Below are 13896 nucleotides of genomic sequence, written 5' to 3'. Positions count from 1 at the left end.
TCACACAAAAGGCTGAGGCTACAGAGTCACACGAAAGGCTGTAGACACTATGGATTCACACGAAAGGCTGGTTTTGAAAGGTGGTCAGAGGATCAAGTCAACATATCTCAAATGACGCCGTCCACAAATGGGTCGTAGAGGTGGACAACTCAGCCAGTATTTCTCTAACGTGACTCAGATATTAGAAGTTTTTCTGTAACACTGTTTGTCTCTAGCCCCCTCAACCTTCTTTATATCATGGTCCACCAGCCTCGTTGAAGACATGTTGCATACACGTGCCCATGTAGACCAGACCAAGTCCTTCCATCTGCTGCATAAAAGAGGATGGTCACTGAATTTTAAAGCTCGTCATACATTCACATTTCAAGGATGACTCTACAACCAATAGTGCAATCCTCCCAAAGGAACCACCTCCTCCGTAGGGTCTACAGCTAACACAGGCCCAGAATAAAGACTCCACAGAGATGGGCATGGGCTATTATTTTGGCAATTCTAAGTGATAAGATGAAGTTTAAACAATAAAAGAAAGTATAGAAGGGTGTATTTTAGTAAAACATATCTAATCAATAACCTTTTATAAAATTCCCTAAAATCAAATGAAACATATTAGAACAAAGAACCCCTCTCTGGTAGTTAAAATCCAGAAGCATAAACAGAAGACAAAGAATTTTACTTTTAAATTACTTATCAAATTCACTTTATTATGAAAATACTAGGAACCTGCTTTGTTTTGATCTAGCTTGATTGAGGGGTGGGAAAGGGTCATTAACAATCAGAAACTCAGATCTGACTTTTTGCAGTTGGCTTGTTTTTACATCAGATCCTTATCAAGATGAATCTGTATTTAAACATCAGGGTACAAAGACAATCTATTTTGTGAATGTTTTGTTTCTCAATAAGAAGAGAAATTGTTTCCATAGTAACCTTTAGTGAGACTGAACTACAAGACTTGCCAATATCTACAAGAGGAAAAGCAGATGCCAATGGAAAAGGGAAGCTGAAAGTAGAAGGGGCTTTCAGTGCACAGCATCAGTCTTATCCTCTACAAATTCCCTACTGCACATGCTCTCTGTAGCAACCCCAACCTACTTTCCCATGATAGTGGCTTAATATCGCGAGATTAACCTCAGAGATGAAAGGGGAAAGCAGAGCATGGCATACTTTATATAGGATTCATATCCACAGAGGGTATGGCCTCATTCATTCATTTCTTCTATAATATCTAAACTCTTTGTTCTGCCCCTTACAACTCATTTCCCCTGAATTAGTAAACCATGACTTCGAAAAAAACCCTGGAAATGGTCATCTGTTTGGGTGTTTTTGAGACTGAAGATAGGAAGATGCGATATCTAAAATCTGCACTTTCTGAAATGTTTTGCCCTCTATTTTGTCACTCTTAACTTTCCAGGAAAAAAATCTCCACTCTCCTCAACATTTGCCATCATTATTTTCTCCCAAAAGTCTACTACAGTTAATAAAAGCAGCAGAAGGCAACCTGGCTAGATAAAATATTCTTATTTGCTGAAAATATGCATAAAAATAGATAACGTTTTAAAAGACTGCCTGACTAGTCAATGATGAAATAAATGGTGGTCATAAACTGTCTTCATTCATTCATTCATTCATTCATTCACTCACACACAATGTGTCAATATAAGTCCATTTCATATATATTTCATCAAAGTTCTAAAAAGCAAGTTTTATTATTAATCTATAAGGAGGTCTGGTAGCGTACCAGCTGTTCCACGGGAGAAAGATAAGGCTTTCTGCTCCCGTAAAGATTTACAGCCTCGGAAACCCTGTACAGGGTCGCTTTGAGTCGGAACCGACTCCACGGCACATAACAACAACAACAACAACAATTATTAATCTGGTTCAAGTGCTTGACTGCTAATCAAAAGGTTACCAGTTAGAATTCACCAGCTGCTCTATGGGAGATATATGTGGCCATCTGGTTCCATAAACATATACAGCTTTCAAAACCCCATGGGGCAGTCCTATTCTGTCCTACAAAGTCGCCATGAGATGGTAGTGGGTTTTATCAGATGAAGAAGAGTAGAGTTTAGGAACCTGGATTTGGTCACACAGTTGGTAAACAGTAAAATCCATGTCTATCGTACTATGAAACTGAGACTCTACGCCCACACTGCTTCTCCAAACATCAGTGTCCTTCTGAATGAAGCGCTTACTCTGGTCAACCCTACACTATTAATCTAGGGCCAGTAAATCAAAGGCCCTTCCTCCTCCTGACCACGCACGCCTGCACTTGCTGCAAGTCTTGGTGTGTTCACATGTGTGTGAATTACCTTACATAACAGAGAGACTTGTTCCATCTCATCAGACTTTCTATGGTGATACTGTATCTGTGGTAAGGGGAACTACCACCAATCTTCCTGTCAGTCATCATCATGCTGTCCTGGTCACAACTCCAGCCCCATGCTCCACCCTCTCCTCCAGAAGACGCTGATGTCTGATTCTGTCCAGAGTTTGGACAAACAAGAGTTAGAGCCTTTATCACATAGGCTTTCTGCTCCCAAGCAGATTTACAGCCTCGGAAACCCTATACGGGGCCACTGTGAGTTGGAATCAAGCCTGTGACGGTGGAGTTTAGTGAGTATGGCGATGGCTGGTTAGCCAAACCAGGGAGAGGAAAGAATAAAGCCAGGCTAAATTTCACCGTTACAGTCACCAGCAAGCAGCTAGAAGTCAATGTATTTCTTTTTAAGTCAGAATCTACCTTTCTGTCTTGACTGTTGGTACAGAAGTCCTTTAAGGTCAATGACTGTATTTGTCCCCAGTTTTATGGGTGCAAAGCCATGGTGTCATTAGTTCCATAGTTTCTGAAGGAGGCTATAATCTACCCAGTGACTCCAGGTGAAAGCCTAGAAACCAATCTTGACCTCTCCCTTTTCCTGATGACCTACTATGTGTCATTATCACTAATTCCACCATTCCATCCCCAAACCACACCCGAATCTACCTTTGCTTGGGCAAAGTCACACTCCCCTCTGGCCTCGCCTACCTGCCACACTCCGCCTCATGTGGGTCAGGTTCTGTTCTTGCTCACACAGCAGCCACTGGCAGATACGGTACTCTCCTGACAAGAACCCTCAGGTCCTTCACCCTGTCTGATAATACACAAGCCCCTCCTCCTAACAGGCTTCACGCCCTGTAACTGTGCTTGTTTCCATCTGAGGGCCGCATGCTCTCCCTCTGCCTGGACACAGCAGGTCTCAGGCTAACCCCTCAGACTCAGTCCCTCCAGCCCCACAAACCCAGCACAGCACCTCAGGATCGTTTTCACAATACAGTGCCAATGAGTCAGTTCCAACTCATAGTGATCCTGTACAGAGTTTCCAAGGAGTGACTGGGGGGGGTGTGGGGGGGTGGTTTGAACCGCCAAACATGTGTGAGCAGACCAGTGCTTACCCTATAGTACTAAAAATACTGGATTACTTGTTCACTACTTTTTTCATCTGTCTTCCCCAATGTAAGCACCATCCAAGAGAGAATATCGGGGTTGTTCTTTGCTATTCAGGAAACCCGTTTTTCGAAAGCTCATTTTATGCCTCTTAGCTTTCGCAAAAACCTACAGTGGTACCTGTTTTCGCTAACCAAGAGAAATCCCACGCGGGCTTTTGTTTGTTCAGTGAGAATGTCAAGCTCCTTCCCTGAGAACTACACTCAGCATCTCAGCGCTGAGACACCAGAGCTTTGAACTGTGGATCTGACGTTCTTTGGACTTCAGTCGTTTTCCCAGGAATATCCTCTCTTTCTGTTCTAACATCCAGTTCAGGCACCACACTACAGTTAACACTATCTGCTGGTGTCACTTTAGGTTTTATCTGTTGTTTGATTTTTGTAGGTTACTTTTTGCATCCGGAATTGCTCAAGACGTTTTCCCATATAAATTTATAATGGTAATTGCTTCTTTGCTTTCTGCTATTTCAGCTTGCAAAAAGTTTCATAGGAACCCTTGACTTCAGAGAGCAGGGGGTGGGAGAGCCAGGGGCTACACCTTGTATCCTCAGGGTATAAAGCACGTACCTGACATAAAGAAGGGATTAAATCAATACTTACTGACTTTAGAACTGTGTCTCACCAACTATGCAGCTGTCTAAGATTTAAGACTAATAAACTCAATAGCTATTAGTCTTGGTTATCATTTCAGTCAACACAATCTGCCATGGTAAGGTTAATAATTTATGTATATTCTTATTTACCTCTTTTCCTAGGTTTAAGAATTTACATCACTATATGTTCCAAAAGAGGAGTTCTGGTGGTACAGTGGATTAAGCATTAACCAAAACATCAGCAGTTCAAGCCCATCAGCTCATCCACTGGAGAAAGATGAGGCTATCTGCTCCTATAAAGACTGATAGTCTCAGAAACCTTAAGGAGCAGTTCCACTTTGTGCTGTATGTTGTTGTTGTTGATGATAAGTGCCTTGGAGTAGGTTCCAACATGTAGTAACCCTGCATAGGGTTTCCGAGGCTGTAAATCTTCACAGGAGCAGAAAGCTTCATCTTCGTTCCACGGAGCCGGAGGGATTTTACTGCTGACTTTGCACTGACCTAGTAGTTCAGCGCTTGGTATATCAACTTGACAGCAGTGGGTCTGGTAATCTGGGGATTATGTTCCAAAAAGGAGTCCTGGTAGCACAGTGGTGACGTGCTCAGCTGGGATCTGAAAGGTCGGCAGTTTAAACCTATCAGCTGCTGCGTCTGAGAAAGATGGGGCAGTCTGCTTCTGTAAAAACCACAGCCTTAAAAACCCAGGTTTGCTATGACCAGAAGGGCTCAGCAGTGTTGACTCCAAAAATCATTTACAACAGCCAACTATCACACTGCACTTAGTCTAAAAGATGGAAATAGCTCCATATAGGGCAATCCACAAAACACCCATTCAGTACTCCTCAAAAGTGTCAGGGTCATGAAAAGCAGGGTACGATGTGGAAACTGTCAAAGACCAGAGGAGACAAGAGAGACATGACAGCTACCTGCAATGTGGTGGCTGAACTAGATGCTGGAACAGAAAGAGGACGTTCATGGGAAAGGACTGGAACCCCAAGAAAGGCCACAGTACAGTTACAAGTAATGTGACAACACTGGTTTCTCAGTTTAACCAAATGCATCGTGGTGACCAAAGACGTTTGAGAAGCTGGGTGAAGACTATATAGGAATTCTCTGTTCTATCTTTCCAACTTCTCTGCAAATGAAAATAATACCTGTATTATATATCATTATATATAATAAAAAGTTTACATAAAAAGCTTAGCATCCCCACATAAACATTTGCTGTATTCTCACCACAGGTTGACATATGATTCTGAATACAGCATAGTGAGGGTCACTACATTACTGCTTTGAGTCCAAGTTGTTGTTTTTAAGTGTCTTCTAGTTGATTCTGACTCATAGCAGCCTTGTGTAGTGTTTCCAAGGAGCAGATGGTGGGTTTGAACCATAGATCTTATGGTGAGCAGTCCAGTGCTTATCCTACAGCACCACACAAGGATTCCATACAACCACTTAAATACAAGGGGCTACAAAGAAAGTTTATGAAAAAATTCCATTATGTTTCAATTCCATTTTTCCAGGAACTTTTTGAAGCCCTCTTGTAAAAAAAAAAAAAAAAAAAAAAAGCACACATTTGCAAACACAAATGTCAAAATACCTAAAGAGATGGACTTATTCACTCTAATGTCTCATTAATTCTACACACACCTCTAGCAGGAAAAGTGCCATCCTTCCCCATTTTTTCTGGTAGGGGTGGCTGCCTTATACATTCTAGCATCTCCATTTGCCTATTAAATACAGCTGCAGTCTAGTTGGTCCCAACTCCTAATGTAGGACAGCAGAATTGTCTCCTGTAGGACCGCAGAATTGCCCCACAGGGCTTCTGAGGCAGCGACCTTTCTGGTCTTTCTCCCACCAAGTACCTGGTCCTTCGCACCTTTGATCTTTCTGTTGCTTTCCTTAAGCTTGATCGCTGCACCACAGGGCTCATTGTTAGTCTATTAAGTGGGGAGACTCTTCTAAGTCCCATTGGCCTACACTCTGTCAATTGCCTCTTCTCTAAAGGGAGGAGAAACTAAGGCTCATACTTGAGGCAGTAACACCTGAGAAACCATTTCCTCTGATCCTTCCAATGCGGTAGGCCAATTATCTCAGAAAGACGTGCAAGACATTCTGCTCCAATAACTGTTTTACACGTTATTTCCTTACTTGCTCATTTGGCAAATGATTACATCCTACAGCAGCATGAATCACACTAAATTTAGATAACAAATAGGACTCTAGATTTAAAAATATGAAATCAAATTCCACTGTGATGTGTTTGCTCCCTAGAGAGATTGCATCATAAACACACCCAACACCTAGGCACTGAGCATCACAATCCGTGCAGCACTCTCTTGTTGTTGTTTTTAACTGCTGTCGAGTCGGTTCCGACCCATAGGGACCCTGTACAGGGTTTCTGGGGAGTGACTTGTGAGACTGAACCTTGCGGTTTAAACAGACTTTGTAGCTTTATGAGACTTACAACCCCAAAACAAAACCTCACAGCTTCCAACGTACTTTCATACATGGGATTTCTGAACATCTTTACACACACTGCCTGAAACATGAGCAATTATTTATTATTCTGGTTTCCACTAAACACACACATCTATTATTTCATGGGTCATGGTGATCTCACTTAATCAAGGGAATATAAAACGGTCGAGCTAAGATTTAAAAAAAACAAAACCATTCAGAATGCAGAATAAAGGTGAAAAGGTGATAGCACAAGAATCATCTGCTTACAAGAAAAACAGTCAAAAAAAGAAGGGAAATTTTTATAAAGTCTCTGGGTAGTTTGTGGTTTTGTAGTTGTCTTGCCTTGGGTTAGTTCCTTAAATATTCTCAATCTCATTTATAACATTAAGATAGTAATGTTAATATATATACACTGATTTTTTTTTTTTTTCTTCCAGTAATATACTTACTGGCAAATAAAACACCTTTTTTTAAAGTTACTTTTCATCCAAAATTAGCTTTTAAAAAACTGTAAGTTGCTAACTACTGGCAGTATGAAAACAATATACAACAAAATAAAAAGACAACAACTGTGTGTGTTGACTGTATTTTGGAACTGGGTATAAAGCAGAAAGTAACTTGTTCAACCCAGTTCTTGGTAAGAGCTTGCTTACCTTGGAGACTTGTCGAAGCCACCGTAAGTACTCGGTGAAAGTATCAAAACAAATGTAGTAAGTCTGGCTTTGGGGTCCAGAGGAGCTGAATGCTAAACAGTGCTGGTGCTTTTTCACTTCTTCTACCTATGGAAAGAGAGAGACAAACATAAGGGGGAAAGCAAAGTCATTTCCATGTATCATGAAATCAGTGAGTCCACACAGAGGTTCGTCATACAGCACAAAAGTTTTGAGTCGGACACACCATCTGAATGACAAGGAGCCCCAAAAAGGGAGTATTTGGGGATTTATTTTTTATCTCCCCACCATAGCTAAATTCTCATCATCTTCCTCTTTAAAACTGGAATGAGCTATCTTCTCTTACCCTTCCAGTCTCAGAACAGGGTGTGGAGTTGTTACTTCCTCTTAGGAGGACTTTGACTTCAGGGGACTTTCTGTGCTATTCTGAAGAACAATCTTTTTGTTCAGGAGGTCTTCAAGCAAGTTAAATAAGTTAAAACACACACACACACACACACACACGAGATTAAACTACCATAAAACTCCACTACAACAGCATTAAAGTCATTAATGTAAGAATATGAGAAGTACCAGTAGCACTGTACAATAAGCACTGGACTGCTAAAACACAAGGCCAGCAGTTCAAATTCATCAGTGGCTTCATGGGAGAAAGATGAAGCTTTCTGTTCCTGTAAATAGTTACAGTCTCAAAAACCTTCTACAGGGTCTCTGTGAGTTGAAACAGACTCAATGGCACTTAACAACTATTTAAGAATACAGTCAAGTCATGTAAACACATGTTAACATGGGTGACAGGGCAGGTAGTATACAACAGGAGGAAGGTTAGTAGAGGAAAGATGAAGGTAGCAAGAGGCACAGGGAGGAATATAGTTAAAGTGAATAGAGATAAAGGCTGTTAACTCTTGGTACATGGAGGGGACTGCAAACATGTAATGAAGAAAGCTATGATTTACTGAATGTAAAACTGATGATGTGCTTTATAAACCTTCACTTAGTTTACAATAAAAAGGTTTTTTAAAAAAAAAAATCTTTAAATAACATTCATTTTTCTTTAATTATATAAAAAATAAAACTACACTGACAAAATTACATTCCCAGGACCCTCAGTTCTTTGAAATCCTGGTGTTGCGCCATAGGATAAGCACTTGACCTCCAGGTCGGTTTGAACTGCAAGGCTGGTGGTTCAAACTTACCCACCGCTCCTCAGAAACCCTATACACTGTCTCTATGAGAACCAAATCGACAGCACTTAACAACCACAACATCATGGAACTTACATTGAGAAATATATTTGCTTTTTCATTTGTCCACAAAGTTAATGTCCTCTCATATTAAAATAAACAAGAAAATTTAGCAAGGTGACTGTAATAAGATCAGTATTTGAAAATCAAATGTATTACTAAATGAAGAGAGAGAATGTTCCAGTTACTTCTTCCCCATCCAAAGCAAGAGGACAGCCCACATGTTACCAATGTCAGATTGGGTCCCTGTGAAAAGAAATTCACACTCTTACCATCAGCAATGGATACAGACTATGTTGTTGTTGTTAGGTGCCATCAAGTTATACCGACCCATAGCGACCCTATGACACAACAGAACAAAACACTGTCCGATCCTGGGCCAGCCTCACAATCATTGCTACGTTTAAGCCCATATACACAGAGTATAAGGCAGGAATAAATGTTGTATAAGTCCCAAGATTCGTGTGTGTATGGGGGGTGTGGGGGGGGGAGGGGGAGTGTTGTGAACACAACAGTGGCCTATGTTGACTGACATACAATTCAATCATTCCACAGTCAAAATGTTCCTACAAATGACCAAGTATTCCCCTGCGGCACCGTAACGCTAGTTGAGAACTACTGCCATAGTAAACTACCTGCATGACAGGAAATATGTGAACACAAGAATCAGTGTAGCAGCCTTGATTATAACAAAAACTGGAGACAACTCAAATACCCATCAACAAAAAAACTGCTTAAGAAATTGTGGTATGTTTACAGAGTGGAATATTATATAGAATGAAAACTGCATATAACAACAGGGAATCTTTATCATGAAACATAATATTGAACGAAAATGTTAACAATGTATTTTTATACAGATCAAAAGTAAGCAAGATATAGCTGTGTAATAATTTTTTTCAATAATGGAAAAAGTGATATACACACATTCTAGGAGAATGGATCTGAGGTTGGGGGAGATAATGAGCAAATGATAAAAGAAGTGAACACAGGTAGTAACATGGGTACCAATGCAGTCACAAGTAATAAGCTGAGTAAGAGGTTAACAGTTATTCAATTTATTATGTTTTATCATTTAACAAGAAGTCCTAGGGGTCTAGAGGGTTATCACTGGGCTGCCAACAGGAAGGTCAGCAATTCAAATCCACCAGCAGGTTTAAGGGAGAAAGAAGAGGTTTTCTGCCCCTGTAAAGATTTACAGCCTCAGAAACCCTATAGAGGGTGTGTCACCATGAGCCAGAATTGACTTGGTGACAGTGGATGAGTGCTAACTGAACAGATTTTAAAGTAATATTCATTAAAATACATTATTATCTACAAATCTACATATTATATTCTAAAGGAGAAATTGAGCATAACATAGTAATTGCAAAATGAATAAAAACTTATCTATTGAGCAGCTATTTCAACAATTTAAGAGTTTTATTAAAATTCATTTTAAAATTCTGTATTTTTAAATATAAAGTGATCACACCCAAGCAGTGTGTCAAATTTGATTTCATAGCAATTCTAGCTAGGTTCTGACCAATCAGGCTCTTACCTTACTTCTATCTCATCTTTATGTTAATGAAAACAAAAAAACCTCCACTTACTCCCAGTTTAGTACCTGGTCGATGCAAATGGTAAAGTGCTCAGCTGTTAACCAAGAGGCTGGTGGTTCAAGTCCACCCAGCGACATCTCAGAAGGCCTGCAGATCACCTTCCAAAATAACTTCAGTCACTGAAAACTCTACGGAGCACAGTTCTGCTCTGATAGACACGGGGTCAGAATCAACTCAACTACAACTGGGTATGGGTTATCCTTTGACCACAGAATGCAAACAGAACGGACAAACATTTGTGGAAACTCAGATTGCAAAGAGTAAATTATTTTTCCCTAAACAACAGGTTTTAAAAGACTTGGGTTTTCAGTGGGCTCAATTATGTTCAAAGGCATAGCCCAAAACAGGTTTTACCAGGTTTGCGTGTGAAAAGAGGAAGTTATTAACTTTCAATTCACTCAGTGGTAAAAGCCCATCCAATTGTAGGCTTGGGCACACAGGGCCTGGGAAACAGGACAAGTCTCTAAGCTCTCAATGAAAATGCTAATTATAACTCCATCTTCTGACCTTATCTGAACAGTCAGCATCCTTTCCTGCCTCTGGGCTTCTGAGCAGAATAATCTTTCTGACCATCTCCCTTCATATGTCAAAAGACTTTTCACCCTTCAAGTTCTACCTACATGGCTACTCCTTCATTACCAATTCCCCTGAACCCCTCCCGCTAAACGTCATCTCTGGCAGCACACCTCTTGGTGCAGAAGTTTCCATCTTTCATCTCCTGATAGTAAACAATAAGCTCTCCGATGACAGTGATGACGTGGCTATGGTTGTTGATATTTCGGGGCACCGGGCACACTGCCTTCTCCGCAGAGGATGCCACTCCTAATTAATTGGAACCAGCTGGGCGGCCCTTTACAACAGCACCTTTAAAATTGCCTATGCAGATGCCGCCACATTCAGAGAAGAGAGTTTGGTGACCTAATAGGGCATTCACATATCAAATTTAAATGATGTGCCTTTTTAATGGTGAGTTATGGTCAGAACCGACTCTATGGCACATAACAACAACAACATGGTAATAAGAATGATGACTCATTTCTCAATAATCCATCAGGCAAGATCTGCAACAGCAAGCATCAGTTACTAAGTCTTTAACGTTCAGAGATAACTTAAGGAGCAATGGTTTCAGAATGGATGACTGAAACAGTCTAACTACCAGGCAGCCTAGCCAAAATCTATTGCTGAACAGGATCAGCTTTGCCTTCTTAAGTCCAGAATGTGTAACAGCAAAGAGAAGGGGGAGGCCAGGAGAATGCAGCCTGGGCTATTTTCTTACAACAAAAGACTAGTTTAAACTTGCAAATGAAGAATGAGCCTGCTACCTAGCAGGTGAGCAATAAAACCATTTACTGCAGAGCACACATCCGGGTCTTATTAATTTCTAATCCCTTGAGCCAGCAAATCAGACATTTGTCAAATTTTAAAGCATTTGTCAAATTTTAAAGCTTCACTTTGGCAACCACTAGTTTCTTAGTTTTCCTCCCTTATAGCCTCTGCAGGCCCCTACAGGGAAAAGAAAACACTTGTTTAAATTGCCCCCAATTTCCAACCATCCATTTTCTCAGCCAAATCTGCCTTCCTGTTCACTTTCAGATGATTGTACCATCAGGAAATACTGACATTTAATTATGGTGATGCTTTGCCAAACACCACTTGGGATTAGAAAAGTAACTCTGACAAAGAAAAGAATGCAGGATATTCCCCCCAAGCAATCTGGTTTCTTCTTTCCAGAAGCAAAAGAGTTAACATATCCAAAGGAAAGCATCTCTTTAAGCCAGAACTGTCTGTCAGTTCTAGAACATTTCCTCCAAAAGGTGGAACACTGCAGGCTGGAAAATCATGACAAGCCACCATGAAACAACTAGAAATGTGAAACCCTACTGGTCACTCACCACAGACTTATTTAGAGGTATGGTAAACGGGACCAGACACAGCAGTGCTGCGCAAAGTCTAATTCTCATGGTCAGAGTTGAATGCTGCTGAGGTCCTGAGCTGAGGGACCATTATACCCACTGTGGTCAAGATCATTCCAACTCACAGTGAGTCTACAGAACAGAGGAGAACTGCTCCACAGGGTTCCCAGGCTGTAAATCTTTATGGAAGCAGACTGCTACATCTTGCCCCTAAGGGGAGGCTGGTGGGTTTAAACTGCTGACCTTTGGATTAGCAGTCCATTGCTTAACCCAAAAGGGATCATTATAATACATCACAAAATATATGCTCAAGATATCAAAAGGTGCTTATTCATAGATAATGAATTTAACACATAGAGACTAGAATGTGACAGTGAAACTCAACTAGAAGGTGAGCCAATAGCATGGTTATCTCCCATAAACTGCACCAACCAACACTGCTCACTGGTGGAGCAAAACAGGGGCTGAGTAAGACCTCATGGGTGAGTCAGTAACCATTTATCCATGACCAGAGAAACACAGTATACTCCTTAGTGTGCTGAGAAATCATTTATCTTCAAGGTTCCTAGACCAGAAAGCCAACATTTAGTTTGTTAAAACTTACTTTTCCACCGATTAGTGGCAGAACGTGCATTTTTCCAGTCACGCTGTCTTTCACAGATGACACTATCAGGCAGGTCCCACACAGGATGACTTGGCGTCTTGTCCATCGGTTCACTGGCAACTGCATTTTGCCTTTCCGGACATTATACATTCCTGAGAGTTGAATCCGTTCCCAGCTACCAGTACTGTGAGGTTTTCCTGCAACAAGCACAAGCAGATATTTTAGTCTGAAAAGAAATTGGCTTTTCTTCCACTCGTCTGCATACTAGATAAATTACTTAGACAACAGAGAATAATTATAGGGAAACAATTTATAATTGAGAGAATCCGAAATGTGCAGTTCTGTAATTATGCTAAGAACTACCACAACTACGCCACATTTTCACACGAGGTGAAGAACACTGCTGCTCCTCCAAATTCTAGGAAAAGACCTTTTTATTTTTTTTACTTTTTACTGTGTATTGGGTGAGCATTTACAAGACAAATCAGTTTTCCATTTACCAATTCCGACACATTTTGTTTCATCTTATTGACTGCAATCCCCACACTGGTACCTCACTTACCCCACTTCCTCCCTGGGTTTCCTGTTTGCGGTCCTCCTCCTTCTCTAGCCCCCCTTCGAAACACTGTCTTGGGGAAATGTTGCCCTTTTGATCTCAAATGCTTCATTATTGTAAGGAGTATATATTTCCTTAGTGCCACAGTTTCCCTTAGAGTCCTGGTGTGGGTTAATGGACTGGACTGCAAAGTCCTTTGAATCACAAGGTAAGTGGTTCAAGCTTACCAGTCACTCCTTGGAAACCCTATACAGGGTCACTAGGGGTCAGAATTGACTCAATGTCACTTAACAACAACAACAACACAGTTCCCCTTACAACCATATTGTTTTGCTAAACATTGAGCCCTGGGAGTGGGTTCATTGCCAAACCTAATGGGTGATGACTGAAGAGTCCTACTCTCAGGGATTTAACAGGTCTATATCTGACCAATAAGCTGATTCCTCTTAGGATTTTGAGTTTTGCTCCACAGTTTCACCCACTTTATCCAAGACCTTCTAATGGGAACCCTTTCAGAGCAATTGGTGGTGGCAGCCTAGCACCACCTAGTTCTTGTAGCCTCAGGGCTGTGCAGACTGATGGTCACAGTGTCCTTTAGTCCACTCGACTAATTGTTTCCCTGCAACTTCAATTGTCTTCACTCACTTTTCCTCCAGACAGACACCAGTAGTTGCACCTTAGATGGACACTCATGGACTCTCTGGTAGCGTAGTGGTTACGAATCGGGCTGCGAACCTTAAGGTCAGCGGTTCGAAACTACCAGCTGCTCCG

The 13896-nt window shown here is 41.1% G+C and overlaps 1 protein-coding gene across 1 annotated transcript in view; it reads right to left on the bottom strand.

Annotated features, from left to right (window-relative positions):
• The window catches only part of PHLPP1 (PH domain and leucine rich repeat protein phosphatase 1), a 252203-nt gene that overhangs the window by 110031 nt on the left and 128276 nt on the right, over positions 1-13896 (bottom strand). The window contains exons 3-4 of the mRNA XM_006837580.1: positions 12570-12766; positions 7190-7315 (exon numbers count right to left, since the gene is read on the bottom strand). Of these exons, the coding sequence (XP_006837643.1) occupies positions 7190-7315; positions 12570-12766 (323 nt within the window). The remainder of the gene's footprint in view (positions 1-7189; positions 7316-12569; positions 12767-13896) is intronic.

This window comes from Chrysochloris asiatica, unplaced genomic scaffold (genome assembly GCF_000296735.1).
Source record: "Chrysochloris asiatica unplaced genomic scaffold, ChrAsi1.0 scaffold00021, whole genome shotgun sequence".
Classification (NCBI taxonomy): Eukaryota; Metazoa; Chordata; class Mammalia; order Afrosoricida; family Chrysochloridae; genus Chrysochloris; species Chrysochloris asiatica.
This window is presented reverse-complemented; position numbering and strand designations above follow the sequence as displayed.